This window comes from Cucurbita pepo, chromosome 3 (assembly GCF_057944985.1).
Source record: "Cucurbita pepo subsp. pepo isolate OVF chromosome 3, ASM5794498v1, whole genome shotgun sequence".
Lineage (NCBI taxonomy): Eukaryota > Viridiplantae > Streptophyta > Magnoliopsida > Cucurbitales > Cucurbitaceae > Cucurbita > Cucurbita pepo.
The window spans coordinates 14,734,228-14,758,755 of record NC_141800.1 but is presented as its reverse complement, the minus strand read 5'-3'; the positions used below and the strand labels follow the sequence as shown (position 1 = coordinate 14,758,755).

Sequence of the window (24,528 nt, the reverse complement as noted above, 5' to 3'; positions counted from 1 at the left end):
CGCCATTGAAGCTTCTTTTGGAGAAATTCTCAAGCTTTTCTTCTTTCAGGTGGAAACAGTGAAGAAAAGAACCTTTTTGAGCAATAGAAGCAAAGGATTTGCAGAGAGACTCAGAATCAGAGAGAAAAAATTGGGAAAGTAAATATTGGAAGCTTTTGCTTTCAGCTTTCTTTTCACCTCCTTTTCTTGATCCATCCAAATTGTGGAATGTCCAATGCACCTTGAAATTACAACTATGTCCTCGACTTCCTTTTCTTTTTTTTTTAATATATTTTTTAACGTACATATTTATTTATATTAATTCTACCGACCCATTTCTTAATCATAATTTTATAGTGCATTCACGCTTTCCCGCCTCACAAGGCGTCGTCGTGCAGTAGGGTTCGAAACTTCCTTCCGCTCATGTGACATGCTATGTTTTCCCTGATCTTCATTCGTGAGTAAAGAGTCCTATACATAAGATGTCTGCAGTGGGAGGATTAGATACAGATAATCTATAATCTATGAACTGTGAATAGATAGTTTCAGTCCATTATTTATCGTTATGGACAAAATCGTCTTTCACCATCTTCTAAATTATCCTTTTTTAACATTAATTTTGAAAGTTCACACTTTTTTTTTTTTAACCAAAGTTTAAAGATATTTTTTTAGTATTATTGAAAATTTTAAAAATTTAAATTTTTTTAGACAAAATAAAGTTGTTGAAATGTATTAATTTATTAATTTACCTTTTAGGTCATTTTCTAAACGTTTATTGAAAAAATAAAAGAGGGGTAAAAGAGTAATTTAGCGAAGAGGAAATGTGGAGAGCAGCGTGGTGACACGTGGAAGTAGATTTCGATTAAGATTCAGTGAGAAAGGGATCTCATTCCAATTCCCAAACGGGAAACTCCCATTCCCATATCTGACGTCATCCAAAAACTTAATATTATTATTATTATTATTTTATTTTTTATAATTAAAAAATCCAAAATTATTTCTCTTCAATTTTTTCCCTTTCTACTCCTCAATTTGAAATTGGTTCCTAACCTATAATTTTAGTTTTTTTTTTTCAAATTTATAATAGTTTAGTCGCTAAATTAACCGTAACTATCGTGATTTGAATAATTGTCGATGCATTTAATGAATATTAATATAAATTTATTTTAGCGAAAAAAGGTATAAACGTCGTGTTTGTGTCATAAGTTGGGTTTAGATCTTCAGCGGAATAAAAGTTATTCGAATTTGTCTCGTGAGTTTTGAAAATTTTAAACCTAGGTATTAACCGTACAAGCGTGTTCATTCAAGCAATCAAAGTTTTTTTTTTCTTTTTTCCCTTCTAAAAGATAAGGAATTTTTCAGTGGAATATTTTTTGTTGGAGAGTGTTAAAAACTGGACACGGGCACGAGAGCAAACGAATCTGATTCAATTCGTTTAGTATGTTTTATTAAGAGGAAGAAGAGAATTAACACTTCTCATATCACGTTGGGTGTCGGAGCCCTGGAAGCGATATCGATTAACACATAGTGGAGTGGTTGCCCGGGTTTCTCAATCCGTCAGGATACTCACCAATTTGAAGGAGTTTCTTTGGCTGATTGGCAATGGTTCTTCAGATCGATCACATATTTTCGATGGGCTTCCACTACAGTTAACCTCTCTTGTACTACTTTCAATAATACCATTAAATTTTGAAAAAATTAATTAATATCCTTCAATTTTTTTAAATACCCATAAAATTCTAAAAATAGCGTTAATATTTTAATTTAAAAAAATATATAATTTTTTTTTTATCATATTACATTACCATGTCATAATATGAATGATAAAGACGTGACAATATTCTTGCAAATATTTTAAAAAGAGGAATCTAATATTTTATGATATTAAATACAAAAAATCATATTATATGAAAGATATTTTTTGACGGTCAAACACAATTCGGTTACTCAAATAATTAAAATTAATTAATCATCCCAACCCACTCTCAAAAAATCGAATTAGGTGTGGATCCATTTTAATTTTAAAATGCGGTAATCAAACCATTAAAAATAAAATACAATATAAATTGACTAAGAATATGATCTTAGTGTATAATTTAGATTAGAAAATAATCAGTCAAGAATTATGGGAGTGGGGAAAGCTTGCAAACCGTGTGGACTATGGAATCAAACTATATAATAAAAAAAAAATATGAAGATATCAAACTATATAATAAAAAATAAATACGATACCGATATTGGGCTTTCTATTGTATAGTTTTCGAACATGGGTTTCATTATCGTTGGAATAGGAACTGGGACAATCACAGCCGTCCATCTTGATTCCTATATCAGATTTGATTCCCCCGTCAAGATTCCATGGTTTGGCTTGAAAAATATTCTCGCAATTATTTTAGTTTTTTTGTTAATAAATTATTTGAATTCGAATTCGAATTCGACACGTTGGTCTTGACATTTGCTTGTATCCCGTGCAACATGGGCATGTTATCTACTCCTCGTTTTTCAAGAGTAAAGACTATTTCCATAGACTAACACGAGTCATTTTAAGACGGTATGTCTTACTCACATGCATTCTAGAAAAATGCACGGGATGTCACCTAACATAAAATGGCTTCCAGTTACTCAACTATGAGGTTTTCTAGGATTGAGGTGTACTGCTGGTATAAATAATAACTTTAATTTCTTTTAAGCATTTTTTAGTCATCCAATCCTCAAGGTCGCTCTCATTTGGATGTGGTATCGGTTCATTCATGTACTCCTCTAAGTGTCACAACCTCTATCATGGTTCAATTCGATTTTAAAAAAATATACTTATCCACAATACATATTATATTAATAACTAAAATATCAAACATTCATAAATCACAGTGTATCACTAACATCAAATATTCTTAATCTTCATAAGAATCTGAAGAATATGGTAGAGAAGATTGGGTCGTAACTCTATTTTCGAATTAGTTGTGTTGACTCTGTTAGACGAACATGACTCTACACAATGGTATGATATTGTCCACTCTGAGCATAAGCTCTCATGGCTTTGCTTTGGGGAGGTTTCCCCAAAAGTCCTAAAACCAATGAAGTTAGTATTCCTCACTTATAAACCCATGATCATTCCCTAAATTAGCCGATGTGGGACTTCCATCATCCAACAGACCCGACCAAAAAAATGTCAACCCAACTAAAAAAAATCTAAATCAATCTAACCTTTATAGTTTGGATTGAATATTTTAGGTTAATCGGTTCTCGAATTATATAAAAACTCCATTTTTTTTTTTGTTACTTTTTTCCATTAAAAAATAATAATAATAATAATATATATATTTTTTTTTTGTATACATTGAGATTGGGCCTTAGAAGTGAATGGGCTCCTCTCTTCTAAATAGCTTCGAAGCTATTCGGTCTCGACTAAAGCATCTGTAACAACTTTAGCTCATGCTAGTGGATATTGTTAACTTTTCTTTTCGAACTTCTCTCAAACTTTTAAAAACGCGTATTTTCGGGAGAAATTTTCACACTTTTATAAACAATGCTTTATTACTATCTCCAACAAACATGGAATCTTACAGCTTACCCCGCATGTCGAGATTGAGTTTGTTTGCTTGCATCTATTTTAACCATATCGTCCACGTGTCTCCAACTTTCTATTACGTCTCGTGTTAACTCTCATTTACGGTCCATTCGTCTCGATCAAATTCATTTCCCAAAAACAACACAACTTCTTAACCTAACCATGGACAGTCACTTAGTCAGCGAAAAAGGAGAAAAGCTCGGTCGGCGGCTCGACGAAAAACAGCAGGCTGAGAGAAGCTGCCTTTTTTTTATTAATATTGAGAAAGCCAAAAGGTCGTTCAATTAATTAATTACAAAACATTCTTTTAAATATTTAATGCCAGCAAATTGATAAATTAAATTATTATCATACTCATATAAAAACAAATTAAAAATAAATCTATTATAATTATAACTAATAATAAAATTACAACAAATCAATTATTGAAATTAAATTAACGAGTAATTATTATTTAGATTCGTGATTTATTTACATAAATTAAAAACTATCATTATAGATCAATTTTGGATAAAAATTTTAAAATAATTTGATATACAAATATATATATATATATAATACTAGTGTCATGTGACCCATTATTCTATCCATAGACCATACATGCATTGTACATCAATAATTGATATGTTCTTTTAATTAAAAAAATATATAATAAAAAACTTTTAAAAAGTAAATTCTGCAAATTGGTTTAAAAAACAATGAAATTAATAAAAAAAGATTTAGTCTACTTTAATAAAAATTGACGACAAAAATCATTATTAAAAAAATTAAAAATCCATTGAGTTTTAAATAAAAAAATAAAAAATGGCAACTAAATTAAAATTTTGATTTTTGATTTTTTTTAATTTCAATAATACCCTTAAACTTATTTTTTTTGACTTATTTATTTATTTCATAAAAATTTAAGGGTATTAATTTTATTTTTAAAAGTTTTGGAATATATTTTAAACTGATTTATAATAATAAGGTGATTTTTAAAAATTAAAAGGTATTTTTTAAAAAGTTTGAGAGTATTTTTAAAATAAATTATTAATATTTTCAATTTTTATTTATTTTTATTATTGTAGCATAATTAAAAAAGAAAAGGTAAAGAAAAAGAGAGGCAAAATTGGGGGGTAGAATAGACATTTCACAAGGGAGAGAGAATCCGTTTTTTAGCAAGGAAGACAAAATTCCATAATGCAAAAATTGTAAATATCTCAAATAACTATTAAAAACGAACATAAAATGACAAATAATAAAAGTAAGAAATAAAGAAAATAAAGAAAAAAAAGAAAAAAAAAAGGGGATTTCTTCTTTTTAAAATATTTAAAAATGGTTGTAAATTAATTTTAGAAGTTGAAATTAAAAAAAAAAAAAAAAAAAAAAAAAAAGAAAAGAAGAAAAAGACAGAAAAAAGGAAGAAAGAAGAAATAAAGAAGAAAAAGGAAGTTAAAAAGATGTAACGTTAGCTTACGAATATGTTGACACCTTCCGACGTCAAACCTCCAAACCCTCTCTCGAATTGCTCTCTTCTCTGCAACATCCTGTAGTTTTGTTTACTTTACTTGAGCTCCCTTCAGTCTTATTCCCTACAAATCTTTCACATTTGTTTCCCTCCTTTTTGTTTTTTGTTTCTTCATTGATTGCTTCATCTATCTTCAATTTTGGTTACTGTTTGTTTGTTTTTTTGGGCTTCTTTCTTCTGGGTTCATTGATTTTGGTTGAAGGAATCTGAATTGGCGGGAGCCAACGTTCAATTATGTGGTTTTAGGAGGTGGGTTTTGCTTGGATTTGGATTTGGGATTTGGGATTGGAAAAGGTTTCGAAATTGTTGGGTGTTTTGATGGCTAACCCATCTGGGAACCATCACGAAGCGAGCCAACCATCGTCTTCCTTTGATGGAGGGAACCCCAGCAATGGTAATTCGACTCATGTGCCGGTGGCGGATAATTCGAGCTCGGCTATTGCTATGAAGCACAACCCAGGTATCTCGACGGATTGGACATCTGATGAGCAGGTCACACTGGAAGAAGGGCTTAAGAAGTGAGTACTTTTCCCCCCTTGTTTTGTGCTTCTTGCTTTTACTGATCTTTTCCTTTAAGTTCAAGCTCTTTTTCATTAGTTTTCCAGCTTTTTTTCGTTGTTAAATGGTTAGATTATGAGATTGGTTCCTCGGAGTTGTGTTTAATGAGGCTCTTATTCATTTGGGGTTCGGACTTGAGGAACAATTTGTACTCGTTCTTCCCTTGGCATACTGGCTACGTCTATGGACTGAACTCATTTTTATTGAGTTTTGGGAATATATATGTTAATGTAGTTTGTTTCGAATGGGATTATTGGTAGTTAAGCATTTGTGAATTTCTGTGGAATTTGCTCGTTTGAAGTATGAACTCTGAACTAATAGCATCTCCCTGTTATCTGGATCTCACCACATGGCATCTGATAGTAGGTCCGTCTGTTGCTTTTATCAACATTTTCAACTACACAAAGATTGTGAGATTCCACATCGGTTGGGGAGGAGAACGAAACGCCCTTTATAAGGGTGTGGAAACCTCTCCCTAGCAGGCGCGTTTTAAAAACCTTGAGCGAAAGCCCAAAGAGGACAATATCTGCTAGCGGTGTGCTTGAGCCGTTACAAATGGTATCAGAGCCAGACACCGGGCGATATGCCAATGAGGAGGCTGTTCTTTTAAGGGGGTAGACACGAGGCAGTGTGCCAGTAAGGACGCTGGCCCCAAAGGGGGGTGGATTTGGTGGGGGTCCCACATCGATTGGAGAAAGGAACGAGTGCTGGCGAGGATGCTGGGCCCTGAAGAGGGGTGGATTGTGAGATCCCACATCGGTTGGGGAGGAGAACGAAACACCCTTTATAAGGGTGTGGAAACCTCTCCCTAGTAGGCGCGTTTTAAAAACCTTGAGGGAAAGCCCGAAAGGGAAAACCCAAAGAGGACAATATTTGCCAGCGGTGTGCTTGAGCCGTTACAAATGGTATTAGAGCCAGACACCGGGCGATGTGCCAACGAGGAGGCTGTTCTCCGAAGGGGGTAGACACGAGGCGGTGTGCCAGTAAGGACGCTGGGCCCCGAAGGGGGGTGGATTTGGTGGGGTCCCACATTGATTGGAGAAAGGAACGAGTGTTAGTGAGGACGCTGGGCCCTGAAGAGGGGTGGATTGTGAGATCGCACATCGGTTGGGGAGGAGAACGAAACGCCCTTTATAAGGGAGTGCAAACCTCTCCCTAGCAGGCTCGTTTTAAAAACCTTGAGGGAAACCCCGAAAGGGAAGACCCAAAGAAGGCAATCTTTGCTAGCGGTGGATTTGGGCCGTTACAAAGATGTTCAAGTTCTTGTTGAGGGAAGGTCTTTGTTCTTAATGCGAGGGCCAAAGGTGTAGGATTTAAAACTAAGTTCTAAATAATTGGAATGAGGAATCCATATATGTAGGACAAGGCTTAGATGCTTAACATAAAGAGCTTTATTTGACATACGATTGTGAAGTGTTTTTGAAAGCTAAAAGTCGAACAACGAAAGGTTAGATGAGTGCAGAAACGATACCTTTTACTCTATTTTCTTAAACGTGTCACAATGTGATTGGTTTGAAAGTTAAACGATAACCATGTCAACATTTCAAAGGCCTTACTAATTCTCTCATCCAAAAGGAAACAAACTTACTCATTCACTGCCAAATGCAAGCATATGGAAGATGTTCTATGCGTTCGTTATTGCAAAAGGAAGCAAGTTCAAAGTTCGGGAAGATTCATGGGTGCTAAACACTCCTTTTTCGTGTCATTTACCCAAGTCTTTGTGCAGTAGATTGCTCTAAAGAAAGATCAGTGACACTGATGTAGGATTCTATGTGCTTAGATCAGAATGTTGACTTGAGAAGAAACTTATAGGACAGGAACAAGCTGGTACATGTTATACAAGTGTTTTGATTTGGCTCACAGTATGCATGAAGAGCGAACGTTAGTGCCCGTGGAGACTTTTTCGGGTTGGTGGTTTAAACGAAAATCTAAGGAGCTATACTTTGGATAGGAAGGAACAATAAAACTTTAAAAGAGAGTAGTAGAGATTTTTTGAAATCCGAACCGTACAGTGCCTCCTTTGGGGCTAAACTCCCTAAAACTTCTTGTTTCCTGTTAGTGTTATCAACATGGATCGACATCCTTTTATAGAATCCTCTTTTCTAGTTCGAAAGGAGATGCCTCATCTCCTTCTCGTGTTTCTATGTCTTCCTCATTTTTGTTGTTATAATGATATGCTAAGTATCAACATTTCATTTTAACCACCTCTGTTTTTTTTTTAACAAGAATCAAACTTTTAATGATACTTGAAAAGACAGAGTTTCCTATATTACACTATATACCATGATGAAGGCTCGTCTTCGGTGATCAGAAGTTGCCTTACGTAAGCATCTTGCTGGAAGTTACGTACCACTTGAGAACAATGTCTATATTTGGAGCTAGGGTTGACAAGTAAATGGTGGCTTAAATGTGTAGGAAATAAGTTATGTCAATTATTCGTGTCGTGTAAGCCATCATAGGTTGACCTCGTGGTTTAGATAGGCCATGAATATAATAAAGGGTTTAGAGGGAATGAGTTCAAGCTATTGTGACGACCAACCGAGTTTAGTATCTTACAAATGCAGTAGAGTTAGATGGTTGTCCAGCGACAATAATCATGGTGCATGTAACCTGGCTCAATCAAACACACAAATATTTAAGAAAAAAAAAAAACTTGTAGAGAAAACTGGCCGAATGAGCTCTAATGCACGTATACGAAATTTTACGTCTAAGGCTCTATTTGAACTTGTAATGTTAAAAGCCCTTCTTATGAATTGTTGTATGACTTAGAGGATGTTTTTTTTATCATACCCCTCAGACGTTTTTCGATTGTTAAAAGCCGTTCTCAAGTTATTGTCTAGACTGTCAGAATGGTTAGACGTTCTAAGCAAATGAACTTGTAACTGCAGGAAAACGTTTTAGACACCAGACTTCGAAGATGAAGCCGCATCTTGGCTAAAACTCTATCTTGGAGGCTTCTTCTTTTCTTTTGTTTTACCATCTTCCTTTCTTCTTCGTGTTCTAACGTTTCTTTAAGGGGACATAACGTCGTACTTGAACTTCCGTGCATAGTTTTATTATTATTATTTTCCTATTCCCTTTCACCTAACTAATTTTTTTAAAATAGTATTCTAGGTGTTCCACTTGTTTTAGTAAATTATCTTGGTTTGGTTTATATGACACAGATATGCTGCAGAGTCTAGTGTTATTAGGTATGCAAAGATTGCAATGCAGCTACCGAATAAGACCGTACGAGATGTTGCTTTGCGTTGCAGATGGATGAATGTCGGTTCTTTTTCTCAGTTCTGCCTTTATCAACATATAAATTATTTACAAGATTTCTGTTACTTGACTTGCAATCATGCATACCATTAGCACGATAATTGGTACGATATTGTCCTTGGATGTGTCTTTGCTTGAAGCTCCATGAAGTTCTTGTTTCCAATAGGTTTTGCTAAACAAAGTAGGTTTAAATACATATATGTATTCTTATATGACAATTATGGATTGAAAAAGGAAGTAACGATTTTATAATCATGTTTCTCTCTTTTTTTTAACCCAAAAGAAAATAGTAAATTTGTACCTGATACTTGCAAGTTGTTTACCAATCGAAGCTAGATTTTTTTTAATCAACTTTTTTTTTATGTGGTTCCTTGTGGTCGGTCTATTTGAATATGACATCTAATGTGAGATCCCACATTGGTTGGGGAGGAGAACGAAACACCCTTTATAAGGGTGTGGAAACCTCTCCCTAACAGACGCGTTTTAAAAACTTTGAGGGAAAGTCCATAGAGGACAATATCTGCTAGCGGTGGGCTTGGGTCGTTACAAATGGTATCAGAGCCAGACACGGGGCGATGTACCAGTGAGGAGGATGTTCCATGAAAGGGGGTAACACGAGGTAGTGTGCCAGTAAGGATGTTGGCCCCCGAAGGGGGTGGATTTGGTGGGGGTCCCACATTGATTGGAGAAAGGTACGTGTGCTAGCGAGGATGCTGGGCCTTGAAGGGGGGGTGGATTGTGAGATCCCACATTGGTTGGGGAGGAGAACGAAACACTCTTTATAAGGGTGTGGAAACCTCTCCCTAGCAGACACGTTTTAAAAACTTTGAGAGAAAGTTCAAAGAGGACAATATCTGCTATCGATGGGCTTGGGCCGTTACAAATGGTATTAGAGCCAGACACCGGGCGATGTGCCAGCGAGGAGGCTATTCCCCGAAGGGGGGTAGACACGAGGCAATGTGCCAGTAAGGACGTTGGGCCCCGATGGGGGTCCCACATCGATTGGAGAAAGGTACGAGTGCCAGGGAGACGCTGGGCGCTGAAGGAGGGTGGATTGTGAGATCCCACATTGGTCGGGGAGCAGAATGAAACACCCTTTACAAGGGTGTGGAAACCTCTCCCTAGTAGACGCGTTTTAAAAACCTTGAGGGAAAGCCCAAAGAGGACAATATCTGCTAGCGGTGGGCTTGTACCGTTACATTAAGGCTCTCTCTCATCATCTATGGACATCTTTAAACTTCTATATCATCATTTTCAGGTTCAATTTTTATTTATGCTCTCACTGTTTCTGTTTTACTTATTTTGGTCAGAAAAAGGTAAATAGCAAGAGAAGGAAGGAAGAACACAATTTATCAAGAAAAAATAAAGATAAAAAGGTATCTTGTAAATTATTGGTGCATTATTTGTGCTCTCTCTGTCTCTTTGGTTCACTTTTTAGTTTTCTTTTTATTGGTTTATGTTCATTTGTTACATGCAGCATATGCATTAGTTAAACTTGTTAAGTACCTAATAGATGTTGTCAAGACACCAATTACCATCTTGAAGGTCAATGATTCTACTCCTACCCTTACAATTGTTCTTCATTGCTTCATTTCGTTTCTTGTATTTTCGGGGAATCCCTCGTCTTTCTGGTTTGGTCGTTTCTTATTTTTACATCCTATGGGAGCTTGTTTCCTTGAACTTTATCTTTCTTTTCATATATCAATTTGTTTCTGGCCATGCTCATACATAACATCTTATTTTTCCATTAAAGCATCCTCGTTGTGTTCGTGTTTCGGTGTTGGGTTTTTAGTGAACGAAACATTGCTATATCTGTGCCTCGAAGGGCCAGGATACTTAATTTTTACGTGATATAATCCAACGACTGCCACCAACTTAAGTTAGCCATTTCTTCCAGCATGTTCATAGAGATGGGGAATGATATTTTCTTTGTTGTAGGAAAGAGTATCGGAGCCTTCAATGAAGTCAGCACAGGTTGCAGCAAGGCCTAATGTGCCTCCTTATGGAATGCCTATGATTCCTATGGACAATGATGATGGTGTTTCATTTAAAGGTTTTGTTTCTTTACTCTTCCTTCACTACTACGTGTATTGGACTGTTGCAGCTCCTGCTTTTCGTTATCTTAACACGAAAGAGATAACACGAAAGACGGGGGAGCTAATTTGATGATCTGTTATTAATATACATTAGGTAATTTTCTTAAAAGAAAAGAATAGACTTGTAGTTAGTAAATCCTAGAATAATTATTCAACTGCCATGCTCGTTATCCTGTATAGCTTAACCAACTCCCACTTTTTTTTCTCTAAATTTTTTACCCATGTCTGTGGGTTTTTGAAGATATAAGTGATATCATGAAGCGTGATTGTTTTCTGTGAGATCCCACCTCGGTTGTGGAGGAGAACGAAACACCCTTTATAAGGGTGTGGAAACCTCTCCCTAGCAAACGTGTTTTAAAAACCTTGAGGGAAAGCCCGAAAGGGAAAACCCATAGAGGACAATATCTGCTAGTGGTGGGCTTGAACTGTGACTCCGGTTCCTATTGGAGAAGTAGGATTAGTAGGATTAGGACATGTATCTCATCCACAAAATTTCAGTTTATCTATGGTAAAAAGAACAAAACAAGATATATCAATGAGATTACTAGGATCGGAAGATCTATCTGTAGGCTTCGGAGCCCCCGGAGAAGTATTTCAAAGGTGTAGATGGGGAATGATTCGAGTATTCTGTATTGGCATGATCCTTGGCGTGGTGATGCTAGTTTCCCTTGATTATTCGGTATTTCTTCATTTCCCAATGATTCAATTTTAAGTTTTCGGGATCCTCTCTGTCTTGCTCGGAAAATTATTTTTAGAAGGCTTTTAAAAGATAAGGAGACGGATGATTTCAACCGACGACTGGCCGTGTTACCCCGGCTCTAGTGGGAAATTTTGAAGATTCAAGGAGATGGAATGTTCGGAGGCTTGGGGTGTATTTTCTGTCAAATCTCTCTCTAGCAAACGGGCTATTTTGTCTCCATTGTCAAACGATTTGTTCTTTTCCTTGTGAAAGTAAAAAAGTCCAAAAAGAATCAACGTTCTTTCTTGGATTTTGCTTAATAGCTGCCTTAACACCGTTGTCGACATGATCATCATGTTATACTTCAAAAGGCAGATGACTCACCCTAATACAAACCACATTATCCAACCTCCCCACTTACTACATATCTTTATTTGAAATGCCTGAAAGATTATTCAGAAACTACTTGTGGAAAGATGGTCCGCACCTTGACCAATGGAATATTATAAACCTCCCAATAGAAAAGGGAGGCCTTGGTCTTCTCTCGATAAAGAAGAAGAACAAAGCTCTCCTTGCCAAAGGGATATGGAGATATCATCACGAAGAAAAGGCTTGTGGAGAAATCTTACGAAGGCTAAATATACTCCTACATCAAACAAAAATCAACCCCTCCATCTTCTACAAAAGGACCTTGGAAGTACATAAAGAAACATCAAACCCTCATTACCAATCGAACCTGCCATAGGGTGGGTGATGGAGGAAGCACATAATTCCGGACCGACCCATGGTTTGAAAACACCATGCTAGCCCTGAGGTATCCACTTTTGTACAGTCTCTCTCATAACAAAAATGCCACGATCAAAGAAACGTGGAATGTTGTCAACAAATTCTAGGACCTCAAGTTCGGTAGGAATTTAAAGGATAATGAAGCAATAGAATAGGCCGAATTAAGCTTGGACCTTGCCCCTGTGGTATTGTCAAACAAATCAGACTCACTGACTTGCCTCCTCAGCACTGACGGGGTCTTTTCTACAAAATCCTTGATGATGAACATGGAGGAAAACGTAGAAGCAATAAATCCCACGTTACCAAAAACAACATGGAAAGGACATTAGCCTAAAAAGGTGATGCAATGCACATACGAATCACAAAGCCAAGCATTCATGTAATGCACATACGTTCAAAATTTTTGGACAACGATTCTCAATATATTCAGATGACATCTCACATTAAAGAATCTATTGGATATAGCCTTAACGTACCACCCTCTCAAGAATGCAAAAGCCCTACTATGAAAAAACTTTTTTATGTTATATATGTATATTTTTTGTTTGAAGGCGTGTTCGAAAGAGGAACATGTTTTTTCGTTCCTTGGCCACTTAGATGTATATTGTGCATAACATTTGCATTTGGTTATTGTGATGGTTTCAGCTATTGGTGGTACAACTGGAGATCTTCTTGAACAGAATGCGCATGCCATGAATCAAATTTCTTCTAACCTTGCATCTTTTCAGGTAAACAACTTGGCTGTCTGGATGTTGTTTTAGCATTTTATAACCATTTCCAGATGATTATCAGCAATTTTTTCTATCAGCTATCTCTGATATATTAACTTCTGAACTGGATAGCAATGGAGACTTCTTTTTTCATTTTTTTCGCGTCGTCTAATAGTTGTGATACCGCTAGCAGATATTGTCTTCTTTGGGTTTTTCCTTTTTGGGCTTCTCTTCAAAGTTTTTTTAAAAAATGCTTCGTTTTCCTCCCAAACCGATGTGGGATCTCATAATCCACCCCCTTCGGGTCCAGCGTCCTTGTTGGCACTCGTTCTCTTCTCCAATTGGTGTGGGACTCCCCAATCCACCCCTCTTTAGGGCCCAGCATCTTTGTTGGCACACCGTCTCGTGTCTACCCCCTTCGGAGCTCAACGACATCGTCCGGTGTATGACTCTGATACCATTTGTAACGACTCTAGGTAAGTAGAAATTTAAGGTCGTTACATGAAACTTCTACAAGTCCGTCCCCTGTATTCCCCTGGGGTGAAATTTGGTGGGCTGTGGAAATTTGTTTGAATCTGTGAGCACTGATTCTCTTCTTCTGTAGAAGTTCTTGCCTTTTTATTTTTAAAAATCACTTAATGGCCTTTACCAAGCCTATCATTTGACTGCTTCTATGCATATATTTGTAATATGAACATATATAGCTGTCCATTCCAGCATGTTCTTTCTAAAACTGAAACATGGAATGTGGCTATAGCTGGAAATGTTTGATCATTTGATAATGGGAATGTTGATGTTCTGATTTTTGTATGAATTGTTGCCAGACGCCATAATGTTTTTTTTTTTTATATAGGATTAGACAACGTAGTATAATGTTTGAACTAATAATGTTTTGTTTTATGTAGATACAAGATAATATCGGTCTCTTCTGCCAAACGCGGGATAACATCCTCAAAATAATGAGCGAGTAAGTTTCTCTTTTGGACTTCCCTTTAAGGTTTTTTAAAATGCGTTTGCTAAGGATATGTTTTCATACCCTTATAAAGAATGTTTCGTTTTCCTCCCCAACCAATGTGGGATCTCACAATCCACCCCTCTTCAGGGCCCAGTGTCCTCGCTGACACTCGTTCCCTTCTCCAATCGATGTGGGACTCCTCAATCCACCCCCCTTCGGGGCCAGCGTCCTTGCTGGCACACCGCCTCATGTCCACCCCCTTCAGGGCTCAGCCTCCTTGTTGGCACATTGTTAGGTGTCTGGCTTTGATACAATTTGAATGGTCCAAGTCCACCGCTAGCAGATATTTTCCTCTTTTAGTTTTCTCTTTTGGGCTTCCCCTCACGGTTTTTAAAACGCGTCTACTAGGGAGAGGTTTCCACACCCTTATAAAGGATACTCCGTTTCCCTCTCCAACCGACGTGGGATCTCACAATCCATCCCCTTCGGGGTCCAGCGTCCACGCTGGCACTCGTTCCCTTTTCCAATCAATGTGGGACCCCCCAATCTACCACCCTTCAGAACCAGCGTCTTTGTTGGCACACCTCTTCGTGTCCACCCCCCTTCGGAGCTCAGCCTCCTCGCTGGCACATCACCCGGTATCTAGTTCTGATACCATTCAAACGGCTCAAGCCCACCGCTAACAAATATTATCCTCTTTGAGCTTTCCCTTTCGGCATTTACTCTAAGTTTTTAAAACTTATAAACTTATATGCTATCCACACCCTTACAAAGAATCCTTCATTTCCCTCCAACCAATGTGGTATCTCACACGTCGTATTCCAGAAAAAATTGCTCTTGAACTTACCTTCAATCTTCATGGTTGCAGCTTAAACGAAATGCCGGAAGTAATGAAGCAGATGCCGCCTCTTCCGGTGAAGGTGAACGACGAGTTAGCGAACACGATCCTTCCACCGACCGCTCATTCCATGCAATGATGAAAGATGTTCAACAAAAACTGGTTCAGCAGCTACAGATTCTCCCTTTCAAATCACTTCCTGATTCAGAATTTTCTGCATATCATCAAATTTTTTGTTGTTGTTGCTTTAGCATATATGGATTCATACATTAGCGTAGATTGTAACTTAGATGCTGTGTAATAATTAGGAATGTTTTTTCTTTCTAATGGTCTGAGAAATGGAAAGTAATAAACAATGGTTGATTATTTGTATTTCGTGTTCCCTCCTTTCGCTGCCCGCTTCGTGTCGAACTTTACTTATACTTTATCACGATATGAAAGCATTGTGTTTATTCATGAATAAAGATGTCTATACAGAAGGTCAGGGGTGAATTGGGACCTTCGAGTGGTGAACCAGTCCTATGAGTGGGTTGAGAGGGCTATCGTCTTTAGGTTAGGCCGGAGCTCAAGAATTGGCAATCGGCAGTCAAAGACGGGCTATTGGAAGTCGGTATTGATCCCTATAATGGGTTGATTTTGGATCATTCAGTGGGTACCAAGATTGGTGGTTCGACATTCGACAGGGGCGAAGCCACGAGACTCAGTTTCATCAGGAAGAGAAAGGCAGGGCGGGCAGGGATCAAGAAGCTTTCTCCATTTCAGTCTCCACTTCCTCTTTCATTCCCCGTTCTTGTGAATTTTTTCATTTAGTTTTACAGAATTAATTTATTTATTATTATTATTTTTTTAAAATTAATTCTTCCAAATTTGAAGATATATCTTTTTAATTAAATATTATAACAGGCTTTTATACAAATTTTTAAATATAATTTTAATTTAAATATTATAATCCTAGTATCTGTTGTAATAATAATATATTTATAATAAACTCCAAAGTTATTGTTTTGACTTTCAATTTCTCAAAATTATAACTTATTTATAATAGAAATAGAAATATATATTTTTATATGTGTAAAATTAGAGACGAGGATAGGGAATACAATTTCTGGCTTTAGCCTCGTTTATCTAACAAGTAAGAATCTCACTTAACGTCTTTCTCCCGTCTCCGTTTAAACAGAGATTTTCATCCTGTTCAAAACGGGTCTCCACAGAGTAAATGAACATCTTTATTCATGAATGTTAGAGTGAAATCGTGCGTAACTCGAAAACGAGACAATCGCCTGCAAGAAAGCTCATAAAATATCATCGTAAAGTTTCAATCAAACGAGATGCTAATAAAATATAATTTAAATGGTTAAGATATATATGATCAATGATCTGAAATTTGAATCTTATTATTTATATAATATATATATATATATATATATATATATATATATATATATATATATATATATATATATATATATTTTTTTTTTTTTTTATTGTTTGGATGAGAATTAATAGGGTATATCTATTATTAGCATGAGAATGAAGAATTAATTTTTAACCACAAAAAAAGAAAAAAAAAAAAAGAAAAATCCGAAATTAGGATGTTGAATCACATATAAATACCACCGATCTGCTTCATTCTTCCTCAGGCAATCAGCAAACAACAATCTAAGGCTTCTTCGGTTTCATCACTCTCCTCTCAATCAGAAGTGATTTTCCCGCCGGAGAAACCCTAATTCATCCTCATCCGCCATGGAAATGAAGAACATCGCCTGCGCTGCCCTCTTCGCCGCCGCTGCAGTCACTGCAGTTGTGGCCTCCGATGAGTCTCTCTCTCCCGCTGCCGCTCCTGGGCCGAGCAGCGCCGCCTCCGCCGCTCTTCCCGCCCTTGAATCGCTTATCGGTGCCTCGCTTGTTTCCTTCGTCGCCTACGTATTGAACTGAAGCCCCGCCAGAGAAGGAGATTCTATAATTCGATTTGATTTTTTATTTTGTTTTGGATTTCCGTGGACGATGTGATGCTACTCAAATTTCAAAATTAATAAAGAATTTCGATTCATTATTATCTTATTAATTGCTTAATAAATAATTTTGAGTAAAAATTCATTACTTATTTTATAATTGGTATTATTCTTATTATTATTGTCATTGTTAATGCATAAATATTTGATACAAATGAGTCGAAAATTAGGTAGGATCCTTCATAGCATCAGGTAACCGAAAATGAATAGATTTAGCAACTGGATGTTCCAAAAATGGGGTACTATCGGGTTTGGTGAATTCAATAATAGACGCCTGTTGGCATTCTAGCCTTCATTCTCCGGACCTACCCGAAAGAGAATCCAATGTTTCTTGGTCGTGAATATTTGAATAGGACGATGGAGATATTTATGACATTTATTATTTTTTTTTTTCTTTTGAATTTTTCCTTTTTATTTTTATTTTATTATTATTATTTTTTATTTTTTGGTCCACTCTCTTGGTAACATTATTAAGCAATCTCCGACCCTAAACCCTAAAATATTTCAACCTTTTCACACACATCGAAGAATGTTCAAGCAAACCCATATTTCCACACCAAACCCGAAGAACCCACTTCAAATGGATTTCTTGACATTTCGACATGGTCATGTTACTTATTTCTTGCTTTTTAAGAGGAAATACTATCCACACGAATCATTTCAACATGTTTTGTCCTCACTCACATGCATCCTGGAAAAATTCCTAGGAGATCATCAACATAGAATTGTTTTAAATAAAACATGCTTAACTATGAAACTTAACTATGAAGTTTCTATAATTGAAGCAAAGAAAAATAGAATTGTTTTAAATAAAACATGCTTAACTATGAAACTTAACTATGAAGTTTCTATAATTGAAGCAAAGAAAAAGAAGGGCCTTGTTGGTATAGGTAGTGTATGTGGTATTAGTTCATTAATATACCTTTACTTTACTCGGGTGTCACATGACTGTTTTAAAATTGTCATCTTTAGGTACAGTGACATTTATTCGCAAACGAAAGTGACCCATATGATGAAGTTACATACTTTCATATTTTTTTTCTTTTTAAATTTTAAATAAACAAATAACTCGTGTTCGTTTTGAATGTCGGAATCATCAAGTACCGAACCCAAATTTTGAATCCGGGGTAAAAATGTAATCAATCTAATTATTTACGTGTTCGTTTCTCGAGTATTTAATTTAATTTTTTATATTATTCGTAATTTTGACAATAATTTAAGTAATGTAAAAAGGGGAAGCATTTTTTTGTTGCCATCCATTTAAGACTTCCTAGAAAGAGAGCTGTCTAGGAATTCAGAGTTTTTGACTTTTTCTCTAAATTTGCCGCTTTAATTTCGTTGAAAATTCAAGAAAAATATTTAAAATATTTAAAAAATCATTTTGGTCCTATTTTGAAATTTATTTCATTTTAAATAATAATAATTATTATTTAATCAACTTTGATTAAAAAAAAAATTATAGATTTATAAATTTTTTAAATTATATATAATAGTTTTAATTTTATTTAACATTTTTTTAAAAATTAACCAATTAATTAAACATAAAATTAAATACTATATGTAATAACACATTTAAAATTTTTATTAAATATAAAATAAAATTAAAAGTTAATCAATTAAAAATTTTAAAATTATTTTAAAAATTAAAAAAAAGTTTCCACCGTATGAAAAGATGCAAGGAAGACACAGCATCACCAACCCCTTCATTTACTTTAATGGAAGAATGACTTCTTTGACTCCAACTTCTAGAGAGAGAAAGAGAGAGATTAATGGTTTTGGTCAAATGAATTTTCAGACAAAACCCATTTGAAAACATCAGTGATTACATTACATAACACAAACCATTTTGGATTAAGTTGAAGAACACCAACTTTCTCTCTCTAGAATCATCATCATCATCATCATCAATGGTTTCGTTGAGTACCACTTTAATGGAGTTGATATCAAAATGTTCTAAGCCTAAGCCTACTTTTTTTGAATAAATAAATAAATCAATCAATCAAATCCCTCTGTTTCAGCTTCGCAGACCAATTTCCGATTGGCCTCTGTTTTTTCTTCTGTTCTAAAAGGTTGAAGATGTTCATATTAATGCGAAAATTTTGGAGGGATTTCATTTCTTACCAGTTTGTCTCTCCTTTGTTGTGAATTTGGGCGAACCCAGAATGGGATCAAGAAATGGAGGTGAAGTGATGGGAATTGCTCTGTTTTTGTTGTTGGTGAGTTGGGGATGGATTTTCCCGGAAACTGTGGGACAGAAAATTTCATCTTCTACCTCTCTGCTGCTACAGGATGATGATGGTAAGGATGAAAGTTGATGTTTTTAGTTATGGAAAAAGATGGGTTTCATGGATGAGTTTTGCAGGGACAGATTTGGTGCACAGAAATGATGGGTTTGAAGCAATCATGGAAGAAGATGATACTGTTAGAGATGATCCTTTGAACCATTTCAACAAGTATAGAGGTGGATATAATATCACCAACAAACACTATTGGAGTGTAAGTTTCTCTCCCGTTCACTAGTCCAGTTCGGTTCGATTCGATTGAGTTGTGAATTATTTAGAGATATTTCATTAATTAGTTGTGAGATCACACGTGTTGGAGAGGGGAACTAAACATTTCTTGTAAGGGTGTGACAATCTCTCTTTAACGGTGATACGTAATGGACTAAAGTAAACAATATATGCTAGTGGTATGTTTGGATTGTTACAAATAGTAGCAGAGCCAGACACTAGACTGTGTGCCAGTGTTATGAGATCCCATATCGGTTGAAGAGGGGAACGAAACATTCGTCGTAAGGGTGTAGAAACCTCTCACTAATAGACTGGTGTGCTAGTGGGGACGCTGGACGTTTAAGGGGGGTGGATTGTGAGATCCTACATCGGTTGGAGAGGGGAATAAAACATTTGTTATAAGAGTGTGGAAATCTCTCCCTAATAGATTGGTGTGCGAGCGGGGACGTTGGGCCCTCAAGGGGAGTGGATTGTGGGATCCCACATCAGATGGAGAGGGGAACGAAACATTCGCTATAAGGGTGTGGAAACCTCTTCCTAATAATAAGTGTGTGAGCGAGAGATCTCACATCGGATGGAGAGGAGAATGAAACATTCGTTATAAGGGTGTGGAAACCTCTACCTAATAAACTGGTGTGCCAGCAATGACGCTGGGCCCTCAAGGGAGTGAATTGTGAGATCTCATATCGGTTGGAGAGGGGAACGAAACATTCATTGATTGTGGAAACCTCTCCCTAATAGACGCGTTTTAAAACCGTGAAACTGACAGCGATATGTAATGTGCTAAAGCAGACAATATGTGCTAGTGGTGTGCTTTGGGCTGTTACAATAATACAAACTCATGAACCTTGACTTTTCCAACTAACTCGGAATCATTTGGATTAATCGAGTTTTTGGGATTATCGAGGTTTTCAAACACCGAAGCGGGACGACACAGAGTTGACTTTATTGATCTTGTTGTTGTTGGTTTCAGTCAACAATATTCACAGGAGCTGCAGGGTATGGGATTGGAGTGGCATGGCTTGTGTGTGGAATGGTCTATGGAGCAATTTTGGCTGCAACTCAGAGCTGTGGGAAGGCAAGGGGAAAGGGAAAGGGAAGGATAAATTATGGGCACAAATTTTACCTATGGACCATTATTTTGGCTGCTTTCTTCACCATTTTAGCAATGTAAGTCTCTTTATATGGAACCCCTCAACTTTACTTTACTTATTTACAGTGAGAAAATGACTGTTGTTGATGTTTTTAACAGCGTGGGCTGTGGAGTGGTGATTGGAGGAAGCAGTAAATTTGATAGAGAGGCAAAGAACATAGTGAAGATTGTAATAGAGACAGCCAATGGAGCATCAGACACCATTCAAGACACAACCTCAGCCATGAAAGACATGATTGCTAACTTAGAAGCTTCTACTTCTGATAGTGGAAGTGAGCAAACTTCTGGAGCTTTGATTTCTACTTCTCACCAACTTGATGCTCAAGCTGCAACTATTCAGTGGCAAGCCAATAAGAACAGGCTCTTGATCCATAAAGGCCTCAACATAATGTACGTTAAATTACTTCGGTTCATAGACTTGTTAGGCACGTGTGACTCTAAGTCCACCGCTAGCAGATATTGTCGTTTGTAGGTTTTTCCTTTCGAACTACTCCTCAACTAGAGAGAGGTTTCTAATGTTTCGTTCTCCTCCCCCAACCGACGTGGGATCCCATCATCCACCCTCCTTTGGGGTTCAGCGTTCTCGCTCGCGCTCATTCCCTTATCCAACGGATGTGAGACTCCCCAATCCACCCCCTTCGGGGCCCAGCGTCCTTGCTTGCACCCCGTCTCATGTTCATCCTCCTTCGGAGCTTAACCTTCTCGCTGGCATGTCGCCCGTTGTCTTGCTCTGATACCATTTGTAATAGCTCAATCCCACCGCTAGCAAATATTGTCATCTTTAGGTTTTCCCTTCTGGTCTTCCCCTCAAGGTTTTTAAAACACGTCTGCTAGGGAGAGGTTTCCACACCCTTATAAAAATACTTCGTTCTCCTCTCCAACCGATGTGGGATCTCACAATCCACCCCCCTTCGGCGCCCAACATCCTCGCTGGCACACCATGCGATGTTTGACTCTGATATCATTTGTAACCGCTCAAACCCACTGTAAGCAGATATTGTCTTCTTTGAGCTTTTCCTTTCGGACTTTCCCTCAGTAGAAATAGGTTTCCACACTCTTAAAAAGAATGCTTCGTTCTCCTCCCAACCAATGTGAGATCTCATAGCACGAGACCGAGCTGATAAGTTCTTCGATATTATCTTGATGAGTGTATTGAAAAGGATGTTTGTGTGGTTTGCAGGTACATAGTGACCATGGTTACAATGTCCTTAAACTTGGGAGCTGTAATTGCTGTGTCTGGTGAGTTTGTGTGGTTTCTTAAAGACAGCTAACTTTGTCCAAGAATTTCAATTTTGTGATGTACTTTGTTTGTTTGTTTTGTTTTGTTTGCAGTATTTGGGATTCTCAGATTACGAAGACCATTTCACTTGTAAGAATTATTATCCAATTATTTACACATCAAATCTCAATGTTCCTTCTCACAAAACACAACACAAAACATCCTTAAAAAACAACTTGCTTTGTTTTTCTTGCAGTTTCATTGTCTTCTGCTGGCTTCTCACAGTTCTCTGTTGGATCTCCTTTGGCTTGTACCTTTTCTTGAACAAGTAACTCTTTCTCTCTTTTCCGTTTCAACTTCAAATTTTCTCCTTTGTTTGATCGGGTTTTAACATTCTCTTGCATCTCGTGCGATGTGGTGACAATACTTACTTTTCGGTTTTAAGAGTGAAAACTATCTCTACGTACAAATACAGATCATTTCAACATGTTTTGTTCTTACGCACGTGCATTTTAAGAAAATTCTCAAGAGATCACCTGTGAGATCCCACATCGGTTGGAGAGGAGAACGAAGCATTCTTTATAAGGGTGTAGAAACCTCTCCCTAGCAAACGCGTTTTAAAAATCTTAAGAGAAATCTAGAAAAGGAAAGCCTAAAAAAGACAATATCGAAAGGGAAAACCCAATATATTTCAACATGTTTTATCTTTACTCACACTGATTGAACCGTCGAAAAAGAAAGTACATTTTGTTGGTATAAGTCGTAACATTCAATTCTTTTAAGCTTTTCTTAGTCATCCTATTCTTAAGATCGCTCTCAGTGAATATTGATTTTATTATTTGATTTCAGTTTCTCGAGCGACACGTGCACAGCTCTCGAAATGTTTCAAGAAAATCCCAACAACAACAGCCTCAGTTCTATTCTCCCATGTGAGCAACTGCTAACTGCAAGATCAGTTCTCACTGATGTAAGTTCAGAGATTTATGATCTCGTTAATCAGGTAATTTTTTTTTACCCTATATGATGTTTTTTTTTATCTGCATTCATCATGAACAAGCTTACAAAACATATATAGTTGGGTTAACTGATAAAATTACCTACAATTTTAACCTTTTTACTTCTTTTTGCTTTGTAGGTCAACACACAAATTTCAGTATCATATCCAGACATTGCTCTGGTCTGCAATCCCTTCTCACAACCTCCATATTATGAATACCAACCTCAAAACTGCGCAGCGAATACCATTCGTATCGGAGATATCCCCAAGGTAAATACGTTAATCTAAGCTTAAATTTGTATGGTTTTTGTGAGATCCCACGTTGGTTGGAGAAGAAAACGAGTACAAGCGAGAATGCTGGGCTCTGGAGGGGGTGGATTATGAGATCCCACATCGGTCGGAGAAGGAAACGAAGCACTCTTTATAAGGGTGTGGAAACCTCTCCCGCGTTTTAAAAACTTAGGGGAAACCCAAAAGGAAAAGCCTAAAAAAGTCAATATCTGCTAGTAGTGGACTTGAGTTGTTACGGTTTTACTTTTAGTCTACATTCAAGAAGTCTCGTGACAATAAAATTATTGTCCTTGGATTTCTCGTTAACACGTTTGGTCTATTTAACATATTTTTTTAACATTATATACAAAGATGTCTACGAGCCAGGGGCTGGGACAGGGATAGAGAAGCCTTTCTCTTTCTCGTCTTTGTCCCCACCTCTTATTTCAATTTTCATCCGTGTCGAGATTTATGGAGAATGGAGACCATGAATATAATCCCCGTCGCCAACTTCATTTAGCTAATGAGAAAAAATCTCTCCCTACACACTATTTCATTCCCCATTTAAACAGAAATTTCTCACCGAGCCTCGAGGACCCCATTCCTGGGTTCAAAAGACATCTCTAAGTTGTATAACATATAGCCATGCAATGTTATACAACGAACAAGAGAAAAGCTTTCGAGTGACATGCAATAACAGCTTGATGCGTATTTAGCAATACCCGTGTGACATACTCTTTGATATCGACATTTCCATCGACACCGACACCGATCTTATCGTTCTTTCAGGTGCTAAAGCTACTCACATGTTCAAATGAAAGCAAGGAAGGGTGTGAGAATGGTCAATTCATGTCCAACTCCGAGTACAAAACAGTAGAGGCATACACAAACTCAATACAAGACTTCCTCAACGTGTATCCAGGAATGGAGAGCCTGGTGGAATGCCAAACACTCAAAGATGCCTTCGCCAAGATCTTGGAACACCACTGCAAGCCTTTGGAGAAATATGCGTACATGGTTTGGACAGGGCTGGTTTTTGTGTCGGTTGTTATGATATGTTTGGTTTTGGTTTGGACAATTAGAGCCATTGCTGACCAAAAACTCCACCTTTCAGTTGGATCGGTGCAGCCGGCCAGATGTTCAACTCCAAACATGTTGGAGATGGCTAATCATTGACACTCCGTCATGTCTCGTTGGTTAGGTTAGGATAGAATCAATCGGTAATCCCGAGAGTCCCGAGAAGCTCGCACAAGCAAGCTCAGGGTATGTTTTAAGTTAGAGATGAAATGCGTTTGTGTTTGTATATCGGCTAAATTATACAAAATAACATAGTTATATACATGTCTGTATATCAATCAATGGATTTATAGTTAAATTCTTATCCACTCGAGAAAAATTGTGTTAATGGTAGAATATTCTCGCCAACATGT

The 24,528-nt window shown here is 36.9% G+C and overlaps 3 protein-coding genes across 3 annotated transcripts; all 3 read left to right on the top strand.

Annotated features, from left to right (window-relative positions):
• Nucleotides 1–4,979: 4,979 nt before the first annotated feature.
• LOC111791185 (uncharacterized) lies at nucleotides 4,980–15,309 on the top strand. Its single transcript, XM_023672432.2, has 7 exons — nucleotides 4,980–5,572; nucleotides 8,777–8,876; nucleotides 10,184–10,249; nucleotides 10,812–10,926; nucleotides 13,080–13,162; nucleotides 14,050–14,111; nucleotides 14,968–15,309. Exons 1-7 carry the CDS (start codon nucleotides 5,373–5,375, stop codon nucleotides 15,074–15,076), a joined length of 735 nt encoding a protein of 244 aa, XP_023528200.2. The 5' UTR covers nucleotides 4,980–5,372; the 3' UTR covers nucleotides 15,077–15,309.
• Nucleotides 15,310–16,589: 1,280 nt separating this feature from the next.
• On the top strand, nucleotides 16,590–16,998 carry LOC111791495 (arabinogalactan protein 23). Its single transcript, XM_023672866.2, has one exon. The coding sequence runs from the start codon at nucleotides 16,681–16,683 to the stop codon at nucleotides 16,870–16,872; it is 192 nt and encodes a 63-aa protein (XP_023528634.2). The 5' UTR covers nucleotides 16,590–16,680; the 3' UTR covers nucleotides 16,873–16,998.
• A 1,801-nt stretch (nucleotides 16,999–18,799) lies between these two features.
• LOC111791638 (uncharacterized) lies at nucleotides 18,800–24,479 on the top strand. The gene is made up of 10 exons (XM_023673045.2): nucleotides 18,800–19,247; nucleotides 19,312–19,445; nucleotides 20,433–20,629; nucleotides 20,712–21,002; nucleotides 21,793–21,851; nucleotides 21,945–21,981; nucleotides 22,088–22,159; nucleotides 22,681–22,831; nucleotides 22,967–23,098; nucleotides 23,888–24,479. The coding sequence occupies exons 1-10, from the start codon at nucleotides 19,112–19,114 to the stop codon at nucleotides 24,272–24,274; spliced, it is 1,596 nt and encodes a 531-aa protein (XP_023528813.2). The 5' UTR covers nucleotides 18,800–19,111; the 3' UTR covers nucleotides 24,275–24,479.
• Nucleotides 24,480–24,528: the final 49 nt, after the last annotated feature.